Raw genomic sequence first — 20,490 nt, forward strand, 5'->3', positions numbered from 1 at the left:
GCTGATCTAGGGCTGCATGAAAATGCTTCAAGAAATCCTAGTCGATGCTCTGATACCGAGTAGGAATCTACTGAATTAAAAATATATATATATGAAATAAAGTAGTTTCTTGAAGAGAGAAGATAGAAGGAGAAGAAGAGAAGAAGAGAAGTTGAAAAGAAAAGAGAGCAATAATCTGGCCGCCCCCTTCACTTATTATTTATACTAAAATAATAGAATAGTACAAATACAACTATGCCCTTATAGGGCGGCAAAATATAAAACAACATATATAACACTCAAAAAACATAATAAAATTTGGACTCACATAACTAGTGTGGTCCCACCTCCTATCTAACAACTAACATAAAACATCTACTCAGAAAAACATCAACTAATTAATCTTCAGCAAGGCAAAAGAACCTATGATGTTGTATTGTGATAATCAAGCAGCAATCAACATTGCCCACAACACAGTTCAACATGACAGGACAAAGCACATTGAAGTGGACAGACATTTCATAAGAGAAAGGATGACTTCAGGGGAATCTTGTCTCCCATACATTGCTTTTGATTTGCAGCTTGCTGATGTTTTTACAAAAGGTGTTGCAAGAAACAAGCTAGAGCATGATCTACGCAAGTTGGGAATATGTGACATTTACTCCCAACTTGAGGGGGAGTGTTGAGTTTGGGTCAATTTAAGTTATTGGGCCAGCTTTGTTTTATTTTTTACTTAAGTTATTAAGTTAGGAAGTTACTAGGCCTTAGGCCCATTAGTTTATGTTATTTTAAGTTGTGACTGTTCAGCTACTTAAAGTAGTTGCCCTACTAAGGGTATTTTTGTAATGTTTCATTCTTTTATTTTAAGTATATAAATCAAGAGGGGTTGGCAGCCAGACCTATTCAATTCTGGCGACATCCCACTCTTTTTTCTTCTTCTCTCTCTTTCTCTCTTGCTGAAACCTTTCAGTTTTCTACTACTTTTCTTCACAAAGCATACATCAGAATTAGTTATCAACAATTTCTACTATAAGAAATATAATTACAGAGTGGTCCTTGGAAGAAAGAAAAATCACAAGAAACCTCCTGTGCCTGAAACACTCATAAAAAACACCCCTAACAACAAGAAGATTCCTCCAACTGTTTGAGAACACACCCAAACTGTTCAAACTGATTACGTATTGTACCTAGAAGACCTTCCTTGGGAACAGAAACTGAAGGCTAAGTTAGAAAAAAATTACTATGACTAGACGGATGAACTTGGCAAGCGGTGGAATAAGCAATATTGGCAGCATTAGGTCCTTTGTAATTCTTCCCCTAAGACTTCTTAGGTTTACCAACCAAATCCCAACAGAATTCCTTCGTGTGTCCAGATCTCTTACAATGAGAACACCAAAACCTACCTTTGTCACCCCCTTCTTTTGAAATTCACCTTTCTTGTTGTCACTCTTGGATAGTAAGGCCACTTGCTCCCCCTCAGGAGAAACCATGGAAGCCCTCCTAGTTTCCTCTGACTGCACCAAACCAAACACTTCCTCAAGGCCTGGAAGTTTCTTACAACAAGAATCTGAACCTGAATAGGCTCATAAACAGAATTCAGACGAGATAAGAAGGCAAACACCCTCTCCTGAGGTAGCAATTTTCTGTATGCAAACGCATCCTCTTCACTCTTCCAATCTATAGACTTATAGTGGTCCACTTCCTTCCACATGGATGTAAGGAGTAAGGACAGAATAATAGGTGGAAACAGGTTTCTCTCCTTGTTTCAATGTAGTTGACCCACTTGGTACTGACAAATACAAGCAAAGTGACGTCCTAAATATGTGGAATTTTCTTGGTACCAAATTTCCTTGGCTGTTTTAGCCCACATATAATTTTTCCAGTGCTTGGGTTGAATAGAAGTAAGCCAAGACATAAAAAGATAGTTTTCTTGCTCCCACTTCTCATACCCAGTCCCTTCACTAGTGAGCTTCTTAATCTTTCTAGTGAAGTACCCTAATTTCCCCCTGGCTCCAACAAACATCTTCACATTCTTGGACCATTTGAAGTAATTAAGGCCATCAAGAAGAACAATTGATACAAGAAACCCAACACCATCCGTCCCACTACCAGACCTCCAGATGAGTTTGAAGTAACAGAACTCTCTGAGGACATGATTGAAAACACAATAGATGCCAAATCTGAACCCAAGAAAAAAAATGGAGGCCCTTTTCTAGTTTTCTAGAGACATACAATCTCACAACTACAGCAGTCCAAGATAACAGCAGAAAGAAACTAGAAACAAGAGTGTGAAAAACACAAAATAACACTTACTTGAGAGACTGCTACACTCAAAAAAGATACTATCACCAAGAACTGTTACTGCACATACAGGATTGATGGTGACCAAACAGCACTTCAGTTTTCACTTGGCCAACAAAAAAAAACTTCAAGTTGATCACAAAAAAAAGAAAAATTCCTTCTAACGAAAACACCTTCCAGACAAACCTAGCACCTTTCTTGAGCATAGCCATCAACCACTCTTTAAGCACAGTAATTTAGCAAGGAAAAACACTTTGTATCTTCAGTAGCCCTCTTACATGCTTCACCTACACAAGCATCAGCACAGAAACAGAGAAACAACTTGGTCCTATGACCAATAAACAAAAAAGAATAGTCTTGAATGCGCCAATCAGATCAGGGTGCTGCCTGTGTGTCTTCTTGATTTATTTGAACTAGTGAGTGCAGAATACAAACTGAGAAGAAGAAAAAGCTTGATTACTCTATGACAGATTATTGCTCTGATACCATGTAATCAGTCAGGGAATAATCAAGAGAGAAGAGAGGAAGGAAGAAGAAGAAGTCAAATGGGATTAGTGGCTGCACCCACTTCACCCTAACATATTAACAATAATAATAATTACAGAGTAGTCCCCTAAAATAAGACTATTACATAAAAAATGATGTGAATGCCAGGCTCTCATTTCTCAGGTTCCCACCTAAAGGCATCCCAAGGTACTCTAGGGGCCAATTTTTCACCTCACAACCTAGTATTTCAATCACGATCTGAATGTCAGCCTCTTCCATGTAAATTCTCACTACACAACTCTTTTTCCAATTGACTTTTAGCTTTAAAATCCATTTGAAACTATCAACTAAGGTTTTCAAGTTCCTCAAATTTGATTCATCACAACCCTCAGAAAAAATAATAATGGCATCTGCAAATTGCAAGTGAGTCACCACAACCTCAGACCTATCAATGCTCCAAACTTTGATTTGACTTTCTTGGTTAGCCCTACTGATTTGTCTACTCAACACCTCGGCCACAATGGTGAACAAAAATGGGGAAAGAGGATCTCCTTGTCTTAGCTCCTTAGCCACTCCATTTAGTAATATTGAGAAATGTGCCAAGATAAAACAACCCTTAATCCATTTTCGCCATCTTTCTTTTAGAACAATTTTCTCCAAAAGACTCAAAAGGAAGGACCGATCCACCATATCATAACCTTTCCCCAAAATCCAAATCCAATTTACAAATTAGACCTTTCCCTCCCTGTTTTTTTTTCTTTCCTGCCACTATAATTTGGTCCACTATTTGTCTCCATTCTACAAAGACTCCTGGGTTTTGGGATATAACCAGAGGCAAAATAGTCTTTAACCGTCCAGCCAAGACTTTTGCAATGATATTATAAAGGATTTCCACAAGGCTTATAGGTCTGTAATCCTCAGGAGTTTTAGCCTCTTTCTTCTTAGGCACTAGAGCTATGAAGGTTTTATTTGCTCTTGGTGAGATTTCCCTTTTTATGGAATTCAACAAATACAACCATTAGATCATCTTTTAAAATTTCCCAGCAATCCTGGTAGAAAGCCATCGAGAAACCATCAAGTCCAAGAAAAGACTACTTAGTGGACCTCTTCTACACTGAAACTTCTTTCTAAGAAGGCAGCTTTTGTTTTCAGCACTCTATCCCAACTCAACTCCCCCAAATTCATAGTCCTTTATTCTAAGGAGGCAAATATTAATTAAAATGATCCACAAAACACTTTTTAATTTCCTCCCTTGAGGTTATCACCTGACCTTCAGCCTCAATGTTGGATATCAAATTTTTCCTTCTCCCATTTGCCAAATAGTGAAAGAACTTTCAATTTCCATCTCCCTCTAAGAGTCATTTACACCTTGATTTTTGTCTTCAAGAAATTTCTTCCTTCCTTTAGTTGTACTTTTAAATTCCATCTTTTTTATCTTTCCTCCAAAACACATTCTCTTTGGGCCTGCTTTTGGTCTAACTCCTCTCTCCTTTTAGATTTGCTCCTTTAATTCTTCTAGTCTCCCAAACTCTTCTCTATTCCATTCCTTAATCCTTCCCTTCAATCTCTACAACTTCTTAGTGAATCTCACCCCTTTATTCCTAACATTGATTCCTCCTACCATCCACCATTCTTTTTATTTTGTCCAAAAATTTTGGGACTTCAGTCACATGAAACCTAAAGGGTGTAGGGCCCCCAAGAAGGTTCTCCTAGTTCAAACATAAAGGGCAATGGTTAAAGTTTACCCTAGGGAGTGCTTTCAAAGCTATATTTCCCAAAAACCCCACAACTCTTCCCAATCAATGGAGACAGGAATCTATCCAACTTTGAGCAAACTAGATTTTCTTGAAAATTTGACCATGTGAATGATGCTTGTAACAAGGTATTGAATTTCCTCATACTTGTGGTTATAGTCTAGTTGGGGTTATTTGTTTCATTTGTGTATCTTATAACATTAAAGCACCCCCCCCACACACACACACACCCCAAGGTTCCTCCCATAAACCCCTCACTGTCGCTAGCTCCTCCTAGGGAAGGTCCCTATCTCTTTATGAGTTAGGCCCATACACATTGTGAAAGAATGGTAGGATCCATCTAATGGACGCCATAAAGGTTGCGGAATGGGTGGGCGAATTTCAAAAATTTTCTACCTTCTCCCAACTGGGAATCATATTCCCTAAGTTTAGAATACAATATTCAAGGATCCTACTTGAACCATAATCAAACTAGATCTGTACGAAAGATAAATGGGAGGAATATACCTGATCCGGAGAAGCAGTATCTCCCAAAGTTGGTGTTCACACCCAAAGAATGCTCCAAGATCCGTTCCTGCTGAAGATGACACAGCTGTGGATGGAACAGAACCAGCAGGGTGCGTCCTACACACTGGATCCTTCACAAGAATCCTCTGGAAACACTAAACACTGAATCCTTTTAGTCTTTGTTGCAAGACTAATGTCAAGAACAGATTTCTTGACTTTCCTTTTCTGCAAAGATCTAATCTTGCAATGGCAGATGGCGGCGGCAGGAGGAGATCTCCAAAACCAAAAGACTGAACTGCTTTTTCTCTTTTTCTGGAGAGTATGAGATCTGATCTCAATTCGCAGGAACATTTCTTGCGATTTTTCTTGGTTCGAAATCTGCTGTAATTATCTCTATCTTGGTTCATTTTTCTCCTCCTTTCTTCTTGATTAAGAAACCTCCTTATTAGGAGTTATCCCAATCCAAATCAATATTTGGATAGGAGATAATCTTAATCCTTTCTGCAGATAGAGTTAGCTTACTCCTGATCTTATCAGGAGATTACCAGATTCAAATCTAATTTGAATTTGGTTTCTAAGAGTGGATAAGGCTAAACGCCCAATCTTTTTACTAACTTTAATCTCAAATTCGCCCCATGGATGGGTGATCATATCAGCCCACCTCAAAATGGGTTTTTGGCCCATTAAGTGTTCAGTGTCTAATTACTTTCCAATCTGCTACCCAGTTGGGCTTCTTTGTATGGCGTGGGACCCAAGCATTGATCTACACACCAGCCACATGGGTTCGGCCCAGCCTCTAAAACAAGGCCCAGCCGAATACACTGAAAAAACTCAATGAACCCCTTGAGTCCATCATATGGACCCTATGGGCCCAACACTTACATTAAGTGGTCCCTGGGCCAAGCCATCTTATAAAAACCCAGGGACTGTGGACAGGTGCAAGATTAGCCCATCAGGTATTATCCTCAATGGTCTTACACTTAACCTCTCAGCCCTTAATGATCAAGCACTGCCCGACAAGAGAGGACATCTCCCTCGGCTGCAAGGAACAGTGCCGCACTCTCCTCTCACATGGATCCCGAGAATTAAAACCATTTGCAAACGATTCGAAACCGTACACATATATATATATAAATATATTAATTTTGCAAAACAAAATTCCAACGATTGAAATCAACTGCCGGCAGTTTGGTTTCCATCAGAGAGAGTGCATTCCCGATCATTACCCTTTGTCCGACAAAGTGGCTGATTCTGTCACTATGATCACCCACTCAGATGAATTCTCAAACTGCCCCAACATACCCAGGTTTTGATCCCCGCTAAGGATCTCACTGATTGGCATATCAAAGGCAACCTGATTCAACACCTAGTGAAATGTCATAATCGAGTCTAGGGGTCAGGTGTAACTTTCCAGTTTTGCCCATCTATCTCCAAGGTCCAGGGCAATACTGGAAATCTGGTTCGGTTCAAGGATTCAAGTAATCCCATACTGCATGTGCCTCGGGTCTTACCCTGGTGGCTGAGACAGGCCATCCCAACACTTGGTGGCACATCAGCATTAGCCTTGACAGGATAAATCTCCCCAGACTTATCCAACGGCTGTGAACATTTAAAACTAACATGAGTCTCTATAAATGTCCAGTTTTAGGGTTTTACACAGAAGTAAACCAAACAACATGAATCAAACATGCACTTTATTTATTTCCACTAAATAACAAAAGTACATCAAATCAGATTGAAGCTAAGGGCATACAAAACTGTCTAACACATTGGTCAACACCCACTCTCTTCTGTCACACTCTTTTAGATTTAACCGACACTGAGAATTGTCTAATTAACTCTTCCAGGCATTCTACCTCCTCATTCTTCCATATCATAAGTATACCACCTGAAGCACCTCAAGAATGGACATAGGACCAGCTGAAACCCCTACTATTCCAAATGCTCCTTATCCATCTTCTATCCAGATCCGAGTTTTGTTTCATGTAACATTACAACATTTGGCTTTTCTTTTCTAAGCACATTCTTGATAATTTTCCTCTTTTTTGTACTCCCTGGGCCTCTTGCATTCAACATAGGATCTTCATTACACAAATTTGAAAAGAACCAATCCTATTCCACCTCCCATTGATCTCCTCTCTTCTCTCTCTTTCGGTTTCCAACCTTTGCTTATGATACCCCACTAGCTAACTTCTCCACTTCACTCAATTTCCTCTTTCTAAGATAGACTTTTAATTTGGTGGCATCTTTCCTAGAGTTTGCTCGTTTTTGTCCCTTCTTTCTTGGTGAATCCCTATTTTCTCCTTTACCCTTTGAAAGAACATTTTCCACTCCCCTTTTTGCCATACCTAAATTGGTCTCGTGCCAACTCTACTTAGGTGGCCCAGTTTCCTAGGATCAAGTTCATAATTTCCTTTACCCCCCTACTCACATCTCCATCTACTCCTCCCTTTCCTATAGCACTTATGGTACATTTGGTTTGTGAGAAAGCAAAGGCATGGGAAGAATATTGGTGGAATATTCCACCTTTCCCGTGTTTGTTATATAGAAACCCAGGAAACTAGAGGGATGTGGGTTCCCAAAAGTGAGAACATGGGGTCACACCAAAAAGGTGAGACCCTGCTGAGAAGAGAAAAATAGGTCGGGCATTGTGAAAAAATCTATCGAGGCTGTCAAACCATCAAGTCTCAGGTCATTTTTGCAGATGGTAAGGATTCAACAGCTGGATCTGCAAAGTCAAGAGTAGAGGATTAGCCCAAAGATTAGTAGTATCTAAAGCAAGAGAGCAATCAAGAGGATGGGAAAAAGAGGGGGAAGGAAAGGGGAAGGAACTCCCTGATCCGAGTGATTTTCTACTCCAAAGACCCTCTTTAGAAGTTCTGGTTCGACCAGCTGTGCATCCAAAGGTAACTGCTCCTTAGATATGCCTACACACAGGTTGAGGTAGGTAACCACATCCTCATTACGGACACCCTGTCATTGTTCTTGAGTTGTTCCTACATCCTTTTCTCCCATGGGTTCTTATATAAACCCCCCACAGTCCACAGTGGGTTCACCAACTCCCATTTCCTTCATTTCTAGAGTTCTATACCAAATTCTTCATCAAAAAGGATTTTGGCTCCAATGAATTCAGAGTCTTCAAGTTTGCAGGCTCTTGTTAAAGCAAAGATTCCTACACTCAAGTGTTAATCCACTTCATCTTCTTCAATGTCCCTAAGATCTTTCCATTCTGCCTCATCCTCTAAATCCCATTGAGAATTTCTGATGTAACGAGGGTTTGGTTTTTTCAGAGACATTGAGTTACCCACTTCAAAACTTTGCCACCTCCACGATTTTGTGGCAAGTTGGACTCATTTTCTGCCTGAGGAGAGGAAGGGAGAACACCCCTGTTTGAAACTTCTGCTACTGGGAACTGATGCTACAAGGAGCTATCAAGGGGGATGATGATACATTGATTCTATCATCTCCTACTGAATGCCCAGCCCCCCTTTACATGATTTATTAAAGGGTCACGTGATCCGGCCTTGTTTTGAAGTAAACCTGGTTCATTTAAATTAAAAAGAGAGTAGGCTCCTGAATCTTTTCTCAAACCAGTGGCGCTAAATGAACCAGCTAGATTTGTGTTAGCTTTTAATACCTCAGCAACCTATTTCTTCTAGGTTGTAGGATCTGATTTAAAACATTTCGAAAAATTAGCCTTGAAAGGAAATTGTTCCATTCTAGGGTTTCCCTTCAGCATTTCAGCATCCAAGTCATTTGTCCCAATTTGACCCTTTGGGCGGTCCACCCAACTACTTCCACATGGCAACCAAATATCCACATCAGCTACACCTTACTCCTTTGACCCTAGATTCCAGAGCTTGGCTTCGACCTCTAAAGTAAACCAGACTGTTCTCCAACAATCACCCACAAAAAATTCCATTGCTCATGGTATTTTCTCTGGCCTTACAACCACTACTTGATCTTGGCTGCCCAAAGATCCTGTATGCAATATGAGTCCAAAATACCACCACACACCGCTGCTAATTTTAGGAAAATACTTCCTACCAAAGGTTAAAAGGCAGCCCAAGTGTTCAACAACTAAGGTACCCTGTGGGAGATCCTTCTTGTTACAAGAGGGCAACCAATTTTCTATTTGGATCTGGCCGAATATTGTTCCAAGTTTTTGGCTTCCAACTGAGTTTCCCCAACATCTAGGATGGCCTTCTGCTCATCAACTGGAATATTGACCACCTCCTGCTCTAAATGAAGCTTCTCCATCAACTCTTCTAAGATTTTCTTCCAATCCTTGACTTCTTTCTTTACTTTCACCACTTTCCTCTTCACCCAGCCCATTCTTCGTCCTTCCGACATTACTTTCAAATTTTGTTTCAGTAGAGAACATTGTTGTGTTTCCATTCTGAGCATCAGCCTCTGCTTCATTCGTTTTAAGAGTCATCCTTTTGGTTTCAACAAAGGTTTCTCTTCTTTCTTTCTCAGCAACCACAGTTTCTCTTTTCAGCAACTCTTACTTCTTCAAGTGCCGCAACTAACATCTTCCACCCCTGTTTTGCTCTTCCCTCTGGTATGCATATAATTTGTTCCTTCCTTTGCCAAAGAACTCAGTTAAGGTAATGAAGCCTCCATTTCTATTTCTTCTGTTTTCTAAAAAATTTTATGCCACCTCTGCTCAACTCATTCCTCCATCCTATTGTTCTCTCAACAAAGATTAGGCCATCCATAAATCCTTTAAACGAGCCTGGCTATTCCCTTCCCATTACAATTGTTGCCCTTTTATCTTCCCTTACCTTCACATCTCTTTTCCCTATAGTTTTTGTCTCCTCGAGAAGTATTCTCTTTTTCCCCAGCATGAGAACTTTTCTCCATTTGTTTACCTAAACAAAGCTCTCCATCTTTTCCTAGTTTCCAAGGGTTAAACATAGGTGTACAGAGTTGATTATATGGAGACCTCCCCATTTACCAAATGACCTTAGTAAGAATTTTGTTATCATTGGCAATGAGTTATAACCGGCCTTTATATCAGTTTGATGTAAGAATGCCTTCTTAAAAGAGGACTTAATTGATAAGGTTCATATGTTACTTCCTCTAGGCATATATAGTACGAAAATGCAAGGTAAGGTGTGTAAATTGAAAAAATCTCTATATAGTCTCAAACAATTCCCTGTTTGACAAATTTCGGGCTGCACTTGTTAAGTTTGGATACACTTAAACACAATTTGACCATGCCCTTACCATCCTTATTGTTTATGTTGATGATATTTTAGTTACAAGCTGTGATATAGAGGAAGTTTAGGCACTCGAGAGCTTCTTTAATTCAGAATTTGAAATTAACCAATTAGGGAGTTAAGATATTTCTTAGGAATTAAAGTTTCCAAGTTTAATGATGGCATCTTCATCTCCCAATGGAGGTATGCGTTAGATCTTCTCACTAAGACTGGGAAACTTGGTGTCAAACTTGCCTCTACACCTATTGATGCAAGCCATAAGCTGTCAATCAATGTTGATGAGCTCTCGGCAGACAAGGGAGTGCTTCAGAGGCTTTTGAGGAAGTTACTATATTTTTGTATGACACAGCTAGATATTTCATATGTTGTTAGTGTGATTAGTTAGGTTATGCATGCTCTAGTGACACATGTGGCTACTACAAAAAGAGTTTCGTGTTACTTGAAGGGAACTCTAGGAAAGGGCATTCTCTTCTCTAAACATGGACACATGAAGTTAGAGGCTTATACAGATACTGATTAGGCTAGTAGTATTATATCTGGTTATTGCACTCCAGTAGCAGGGACTATTGCCTCAGAGTTGCAGCTAGAAAATGTTTTAACTAAAGGTCTACCTAAGGTGAAACTGCAGCACTACATAAACAAGTTGGGCATGATTTATATCTATGCTCAGCTTGAGGGGGAGAGTAGAGATACTGGGTTGAATGGGATATAATTCTTTTCTTTTATTTTTAGTATTATTTATGTCTTATGTCTTTATTAGTGAGCCTTAGTTAAGGTCTTGATTTACTTTTCTTATTGTCTTTATTGAGATAGCCGCCTTACTAAGGGTATACTTGTAATTGTATCCAAACTACAATTAGTTTCTAATAAAAGTGATATGAGGGACTGGAGTGAGGTACGATTACTCTCTTCTTTCTTCCTCTTCATTCTCTTCCTCTCCTTTTTGAACACTTTTCTCTTCTTCTTCTTTCTTCTTTTGCTTTATATTTCAGATTTATTGCATGTAATCCACAACTCTATCTCTGATAACTCTCAAGCTTATATTTATGGTAAAATTTTATTTGCTATTTTAATAATTTGTGTTCCTTTAGATTAGGGATAGAAAGTTTTTCATACTTTTTTGGAAGGGTTTGTAAGAGATAAGAAGCTTCCGGGATATTTAGTCAAGTAATCTAGTATTCGGAAACCTTGTTCTTGGCCACTAAGTATTTGAAATTGTTTTTTTTTGTTCTTGGTGGAGATTATTTATCCCCAAAATTTCCAATTCTTTGAGCATCTTACCCTCAACTTCTTGGAACTAGATATTAGGAAAACCCTAAGCCCTTGGTAATGAAAAACACACATATCTGCACAAGGACATAAGATAATTTCTGGATGCAAATTATGCAGATTGAAATTCAATCTTTCAAAGTACTTACAATCTAAAGTGACATGAATCTCATTTTAAAACTATAAAAAGAATCATGAGTTGGGGAACCTTACTGCTGTGATTTGGTTTCAAAGTTTTTTGAGCAAACCACATAGAACGCTAGCACTCAAACTTAGGATGTGTAGACAATCTAATATTGTTTCAGTTCTATTCATAATATATTAACCAGCCAACTGGACATCCTAATCTATGTCATATTTATGAATTAGGATACGTTCCTGAAAACGCAATGATTCAGATCAGATTAGCAATTAACAATATAAATTCAACCATCCACCACCAAGCAAATAAAGGTAAGAAGTAGATTCATATATGAAAAAAGTTATAAACAATATGTTGACATTAAAACATGCATAGCTAGGAAACAAATGACCACCTCTATTAAATTAAATGAAAAAAGAAGTATTAATGTTATGTCATATGAAAATCACAACAACCTGATTAGATGGCCAATTATAAACCATTGACATCATCTCCCCACGGTCTGCTGCACTGAAATACATTCCCCGTGGCCTTCTAAACAAGCTACTGTAGTTCTGGCATACCATCCCAACAGTGGGTGTATAAACTAAAGGTGCATACTCTTTAATATTGTCAATTAAAACCTGTCAACAATAGAAAAGGACCATAAACTTGACGGATATGGAAAATGATTAATTACAAATTAGAAATAATAATGTGTATCTTCTATATCATAAAACAGATCAAATACCAATAACAACAAAAGCCTCACATTCCATCAAACAGTATGTGCAATTAAAGAAAGTAATAATGATGTAACAAATTCACCTTGTAGTACATTGTCTCATTTCTGTCATGTAACCGGTTGAGTATCCGCCATTTAGCCAAAGCATATGGATCAGATGGTCCATCTCTTGCATTTTTTTCAAGCTTTTTTAGGTCAACCACTGTCAATGAACAAATTTCAACTATGACTCTCAAGAAGAACAATTTACAAGAAAAAACAACCAATTTACAGAACCATGTCCCAAGAATGGAGCTCAAAGCTTTTTATCCCTTACATATCTGCAGCAGAACATACCATCTACAAACATGCCTAATCAAAGTAAAATACCAAAAACCCAATTTTTGCGACAGATTAGTCTGATAACAGTACCAAACTCAAGCCAAAAAGGCAAAGTTCATACACAATTAATGCCATAAAATGAAGTGAAAACTTCTGAGCTACTCATATAAATTATAGGAATCCTATGGACTCTTCGGATATTTAAGGTTGAAGTTATGAAACTATAGGACCAAGGTTCAAAATATCGAAAACGCAAAGAGTATCGAAAAGGAAGTTCTAAGAGATGTATCGGGATACACTTTGGATATGCATGTATATGGTAGAAAAATTAGGATATGCATGGATATGCTAAAAAAACTCAAATAAATGTCAAAATATACACCAATAACACTGAAGGGGAAATCCCAAGAATTACAAAAGGCCCCCTTTGAGAGGAAGGGAACTGACAGTATAGGCTATTCACATCATATACAAATCAACATAACAAAGCTCTCCACTAAGAGATAAAGGTCTCCACTAAGGCCCCCTTTGAGAGGGAAGGGAACTGAAAGTATGAACTATTCACTTCATATACAAATTAACATAACAAAACAAAGCTCTCCACTAAGAGACGAGAATATGCCCCTACAAATCGTAGAATCCCTTGGATCATTGATTTTGATGCTTCCTATAACCAGAATATCTAATCCTTTTAACTCTTATCAGCTTCTTTCCAATCGTGTCAAGATATCCCCTGCTAATGGCTCACCTCCCCTATTTCTGGCAAGGGAGACATCACAACCTTAGAGTGTCTTATTCTATAATTTATTCTTCATGTTCCTAAGCTTAACAATAACTTTCATTCTGCTAGTAGCTTAGCCAAATCCCTAAATTACAATATAACTTTCTTTCTCTCTTATTATGTTTTTCAGGACCTATCAGAATATGATTATGAGTGGTCATGATGTGAATGGAATATACTTGTTATATATGCCTAAAAACAGCCAAGTCCAACCTCAATAAGTTGTTTTTTTATAGTAAAAATAAAAGGAATTTTATTAGAGAAAAGAAAAGAGTACAATAAATGTGATAAGATATCACCCATTAAAAACAAGCACAAGACCCAAGAGAAAAAAATTAGAACTCCTAAACAAGGTTAAAAATTGGCAACGTATCATACCATATTAGCCAATACTTATCATTCCAACATGTCCAGTACACATAACGTATAGAAATCATATGTAGTGTTTCATTTCATATGTATCAAACTGTGCAAGCCCATATCGAATTGTTTTGGGCCTATATCGGCCAATATGGGCTTGAATACAGCCCAATACACTCAAGTCCCCTACTCTCATTAATTTAATTAAACTATATTTAAGGCTGAATTGTCTCCCATTAATTTCGTCATTTACTCCTATATTTAAGTGTAATTTCTATCTCTCATTAATTAGTTAATTACTCCTACAATTTAATTCATACTTTTAAATTTGAATTTCAACTTTAGCTTGTTAGAATTAATTTCTATCTCCAAAAGTTCACCACTAAGCCACACCCATTTGTTTGATATAGTTAAATGCATTTTTATTTTTAAGTAAATTTTCTCTTTCTTAGTGGATGCTTCTCAATAAATGTTAGAATTAATTATTAAAATTTTTATATTAATAAATATTAAGATAAATTATATTGGTTATTTGAAAATTAATGTATATCCATACACAATTTTTTTTTTTGTTATTTTCACATTTTAGTTATTCCATCATTTACCAAGTGTGTCCCAATATCTCAAACTTTATGTAAACCATTAAATTGTGGCATTTTACTTTTAAATAACTTATTTACAATCATATAAAACTTGTAACTATTGTTATTAATATATTTTTTAGGATTTATTTGAGTTTTTTAGCATATATATGCATATCCTGATTTTTCGTCTATATCCATGCATATCCAAAGTGTATCCCAATACATCTCTTAAAATTGTATTTCCAATACTTTAAATATTGCTCCCAAACCTAAAAACAAAAGAAAAGATAAAATTGAGTTCAAATCCTCAAAATATTAACCCAAACTCGCTTCCAAAACAAAACAATCCTCATTAACTGGTACAAAAATGCCCAAACAACAAAAAATTCCCTCAACAAAGAACTCACGACTGTCAATAATTATATCAAGAGTTTTCGGATTCCAAAGGATACTATAGTTCCAAAACATTCTTTTAGTGAATTCTTCCCCTCCTAAAGTCTCATAAGAGTCTTTCTCGTGTCATGTTATGTCATTTTCGTTTAGGTCATCTTTCTTTTTTTTCTTTGAGTCATTTGTTTTCAAAATTGTTTGAAGAAATAAGTTTGTCCAATCTTCATTGTGAGTGATGAAACTCATATCTATTAAATAATAAAAAATCAACAATTCTTGTTCATATTGTGCACTTTGATGTGTTGGGTGGTTATAAGTATCTCGTCTTATTTATTGATAATTCCTCTAAATATACTTGGATATATCTAATGCGTTCTCATGGTGAAGTTTTAAAAAATTATGGATGTAGAGGCTTCCTTTAGAAAGAGAGGCTTTGGCACAAGGTAAGTGCAAGTATACACGAATGATTGAAGAATGACTGGGATGCAAAGGTAGCCCCCAATGCAACTTCTACCTCTCCTTGGAAAGAAATACATGAGGTATATCCTTTTTTTCTTAACCATATTCGGTTGGATGTGGGGAATGGGCTAGGAGTCTTATTCTAAGAGGACCTTTTGGTAGGTGAGAGTCTGCTCAAGGTCCAATTTACTTTACTCTATGCACTCTCCAATTACAGGGCTGGATCCATTGCTAAATTTGTCGTTTTCTCCTCCTTGGGATTAAATTGGGATTTTAGGTTCAAAAGGGGCCTTTGTGAGATGAAATGTGAATCCCTCATCCTTATCTTGGCCAAGCTTGATTCAGTTTTTTTGGACCAAGGCATGGAAGATACTAGGATTTGGTCAATATCTTTGGATGGCTTGTTTACTTGTTATTCTTTCTTTAATATTTTAAATTTTTAATACAGCATTCTACCTTGGGGGTGAATTTCATGGTGAAAGAAATTTGGAGTAGGCCAATCACTCTTAAAATTCAGGCCCTTTCTTAGGAGACTTTCTTTGGAAAGATAAATACCAATGACTTGCTGTAGAAAAGGAGGCCAAACAAATGCCTTTCCCCTCATATGTGCATCCTTTGCAAAGAAAGTGGTGAACCCATTTCCCATATCTTTATTCCTGCCCTTTTGTGCTTTGCATTTTGGGAGCATCTTTGTTCTCGTGGAAACATAGAAGACTTTAAGTACCCTTTAGATATTGGAAACATAGGCTATATATTCAGGTATTCTAGACAGCACAATTCAGTCCAAAAACCCTAGCTTTCACCTAGGATTGAACTTGCAATTGTGTTCTCCTTTCTTCCTCACTTTGAACCACTTTCTAGAAGGCAATTTTTGACAACCAAACACAAAGGTGATTTGGGCAACCAAACACAGCTGTGTCCTCAAGGGATCAAATTATCCAATATCAAAGGTTGCGCCATCTTCATGATCGTTCACTAGAGATAAGAGGTTGGATTCTTAGGCATGAATACCACAGTTGTTCTTGCACTTATGAGGATTCTTCTATCAGGTAAAGTTCCAAACTTTCTCATTGTTTTGATCTAATTTGACCTGGTTCAAATCCCAAAATCGATCTTGATGAGAAAAGGTAGTTTTCTCCCATGCGATTTTGCTATTCTCCTATCTGATTCCTCGGTTCTTGAACCCTAGTTTTGGAAAAGTTTTGAACAGAAAATTTTTCCCATGAGAATGTCTCAACTTTCAGCACATCAGCAACCAATAAACTAATCAAGAAAAATGTGCGGACTGCAAACTTACTAAAGCGATCAATTTGCTGTTGAGCAGTCATAACAGTAGGAGGAAGAAGACCACGAAGATCAAGGCGATCCCGTTCAGTCGTGGAGAATGCTGTTCCCTGGTTATTTTTCATAGACAAGAAGATCAGAATTATATCCTACCATTTGACAAGGAAAAAGTAAAACCATTCATCAAATGACGGATGCACTAAAACGAACCAGAAAGGGATGACATGAATGGTAATGGACCACATTCTCTTCAAATATAAAATTTGCAGAAGTATGTAGATTAGCCGCTTGCAAATTCAAAATTATCCACGACATTCAGAACAGAACCGCCAAATGTAGTAATTATAAAATAATATCCAATGAATCTGAACCACGTAAAAGCATGCAATGAACCAGTGTGTAATATTCTTCAATTTTATCCATTATGTTCAGTCATCTTTTATTTTACCGCGATTAAAGAACAAATACAGCTAGTTACGTAACAATCTAATCTTAGAATTTGAAGAGATAACCGATCAGCAATAACAAATGTACTATCTTCTAAACAAAATCTGAGATATTGGTAAGTAGGACTTCAACTCAATTGGATAAGGCAATCAACATACTAAAATTCAACGATCAAACAGTAATTAAAGAGTTACCTTGTTAAACCAGGGATCGTGAAGGATATCAAGGCTACGTTTGTGGATAATGGTGGGGCGGTGCCATTCAACAGTTGTAAAGGATCTACGTTCCGTCATCATCATCATCATCATCATTGACACATTCGTCGTCATTTGATGCTTAAAGCGTTTGATGAGGGACGAAGAGAGTCTGAGTTGAGAAGAGAAATTCGACATTTTTTGTAGCGACAGACTATGCAATAATGTTGCAGAAAAGAAGAAGAGATTGAGATTGAGAGAGTGAGAGAGAGAGAGAGAAAGAGAGAGAGAGAGAGAGAGAGAGAGAGCACAATAACAAAAGCTGAAAGATCGATCTATTTTATTCCTTCTGTTCTTCTTTTATTCCACTTCTGCATTCGCATTCCCGGACAAAACCCAACTGCCCAAGCTGGGACGCGGAAGTTGAGTAGGAATCCGAACTGCCTTTCATTTTTGCTTTTTTCGTACTTTTTCTTTCCTTCATTTTCGCCAAAAGATGTTTTATATTTTATATACAATATGGCTACGTCCACTAAAAGCAGCGAAGTGGGACCATTTGATCCGTCAGATTATCAATAAAAAGGAAAATCTATGATAGAGGAAAGACATATATCGGAAGAGTTTTGACCAATTAGAATTCAACCGTTAATTTTGATAAACCCACCTGAATCATCTGGTCGCTTAGCACATTTATATCGATTGATTGGTTTCTACAAAAAAACAATAAAAAAAACGAAAAAAGAGATTTAAAAAGTTGTAGCTTTATCTTTTCAGGATTGATATGAAGGGCAGATTTGAAATCACAGAGGATATTAACAATTTTTAGTAAAAAAGCCTTATTTTACTTTTCTTTTTCACCCTTTATAATTTTTGTTTTTCCAGAAATTTATTTAACTATCTTGATTCCTGAGGCCATATGCTAATTTTTAGTCAAAAACCTTGATTTTACTTTTCCTTTTTACCCTCTATAATTTTTTTTTCAGTAATTTTTTTAATTATCATGATTCATGAGGCCATACGTTATTCATCTAACTTTTTTCAACAATAAAAATGAGAATGCAAACTGTTAACATTGTTGTACGATTGATTCTACTTTCCATCTTTACTCTTAACAATTTTTGTTTTCTACTGTTCTTTTTTTATCATTCAAGTATTTGATCTTATCATAAATGGCCACGTACACTCTCCAGTGTTGACCTTGTTGCTACATACTATTTTCATTTAACTCATGAAATCGTTCATAAATTCTCATCAATTACACACATGAAACATAAGGACCGTTAAATGGTGATTGGAGATCCGAGATCCCATAAGCAATAATTTATCATTATTTATGTTTTTATTGAAATCATATATCAACCAATTATCCTATAAATTCACCCTGATATTTAGAATAAAATTTACAAATTCATGAACCTCACTTAGGATTAACAAAATGCTTGTGAAATCATCTAAACACCAAAACTTGAAAACAATACAAAAGGCACCTCTTATTGAACTAATATTAATTTTAGTTAGATAATAAGAATCCTATTATGGGCTTAATATTAATTTAGTGCTAAAAAACTAAGAATGTTGCAATGGGTTTGGTCAAAACACCTTGATTTTACTTTCCAACTTTACCCTCAAATTTCTATTTTTTCCCATTTTGCCACTGCAAAATAATTATGAAAAACGTAAAATGAAAAAAATAATATAAATTACACAAAAAACAAAGAAATCCATAGAAAAATTACTAAAAAATATAGAAATTCATAGAAATTTCTATGCCATACTAAAAAAATGAGAATGTTGCAATTGGTTTAGTTAAAACACCTTGATTTAACTCTCAAACTTTACCCTCAACTTTCTACTTTTTCCCATTGTATATATGTCATTGCAAAATAATTATGAAAAATCACATAAAATGATGAAATAATATAAATTACAAAAACAAAGAAATACATAAAAAATTTACAAAAAAATATATAGAAAATCATAAAAATTAAAGAAAAATAACATAAATTACAAATTTATACCATACCAAAAAATAAGAATGTTGTAATTGGTTTGGTCAAAAAACCCTGATTTTACTTTCAAGCTTTACCCTCAACTATGTATTTTTTCCCATTGTAATATACTCATTGCAAAATAATTGTGAAAAAAACATAAAAAATGAAGGAAATAATATAAATTAAAGAAAAACAAAGAAACATAGAGAAAATTTACAAAAAATATAAAAAATCATAAAAATTGAAGAAAAAATAAATTACAAAAAACAAAGAAAAACCATAAATTATAGAAAAAAGAACAAAAGTTGAAGAATAATATGAGAATTTATATCTACTACCATATATAAAAAATGAAATTGATCCATTTAGTATGGTCGAAAGACCCTGATTTTTCATACCAATTCTACCCCTTAGTACATAAATTCTAGAAAAGTATAACGAAAAAATACATAATATACAAATAAATATAGGAAATGTAGAGAATAACATAAAATAGAGAAAAAATAGAAAAATAATTATGAAAAACATAGAAAATGAGGAAAATAGTATAAAGTACAAAAAACAAAGAAATACACAAAAAGTTACATAAACATAGAAAATTATAAAAATTGATGAAAAATAACACAAATTACAATAAACAAAGAAAATGATAAATTACAGAAAAATGAAAAGAAATTGTAGAATAAAACAAAAATTTATAAAAAATATAAAAATGAAAAATATAACAAAAATTGCACAAAAATACAAAAATTTCGTTTCATGGGCCCTAGACATGTTTGTCAATTGTGCCCACATCTTATAAGGGCATTTGGCCACTGGGACTGTATGTTGTCATGTGTGTTGCTGTTAAGTAGGGCATGCAACTCATGTCCTCAGTCGTATGCAACACTGTGACACACTATGAATTGTTCAATTGTTTTATTCTTGGACAAATTTGATCAACGTGCTCAAAAGGTGTTAGTATACATGTTACTCTAGTGGTTGGTTGATAAATTTTGCTTCCAACTACTTTCTTTATTTCCTTTTTAGTTAAAAAGTAAGAAGAAAGTGTTTTTTGGGCTTAAATGTAGGTTATTTAATAGTCATCTTAGATAATGAATTCTGCTATTCAATAGTTAATTGAGTAAATTAACATAATAGTTTAGTTTACTTCTAACCATTAATAGTAATTATTTTCATAGGTTTTAAGTTATTGCAAAATAGGAGATCAATTAAGAGTGGCATCTCCAGTTCTCCATAAATGTTGTTGAATGTAATTTTATATCTATATCTATCTATCTATCTATCTATAT

General features: G+C 35.9%; 1 protein-coding gene across 2 annotated transcripts in view; it reads right to left on the reverse strand.

Annotated features, from left to right (window-relative positions):
• LOC148848453 (NAD-dependent malic enzyme, mitochondrial-like) overlaps positions 1-17,614 on the reverse strand; it is a 147,980-nt gene extending 130,366 nt beyond the window's left edge. The window contains exons 1-4 of one of the 2 annotated variants that reach the window (XM_088952573.1): positions 17,208-17,614; positions 16,580-16,676; positions 12,471-12,589; positions 12,119-12,286 (exon numbers count right to left, since the gene is read on the reverse strand). In XM_088952573.1, coding sequence (XP_088808699.1) covers positions 12,119-12,286; positions 12,471-12,589; positions 16,580-16,676; positions 17,208-17,405 — 582 coding nt within the window. In that variant the 5' untranslated portion in view covers positions 17,406-17,614. The remainder of the gene's footprint in view (positions 1-12,118; positions 12,287-12,470; positions 12,590-16,579; positions 16,677-17,207) is intronic. The other variant, XM_088952574.1, reaches the window with a different exon arrangement.
• Positions 17,615-20,490: the final 2,876 nt, after the last annotated feature.

Source organism: Nelumbo lutea, chromosome 6, assembly GCF_056320005.1.
Source record: "Nelumbo lutea isolate HS-2025 chromosome 6, American lotus-T2T, whole genome shotgun sequence".
NCBI lineage: Eukaryota > Viridiplantae > Streptophyta > Magnoliopsida > Proteales > Nelumbonaceae > Nelumbo > Nelumbo lutea.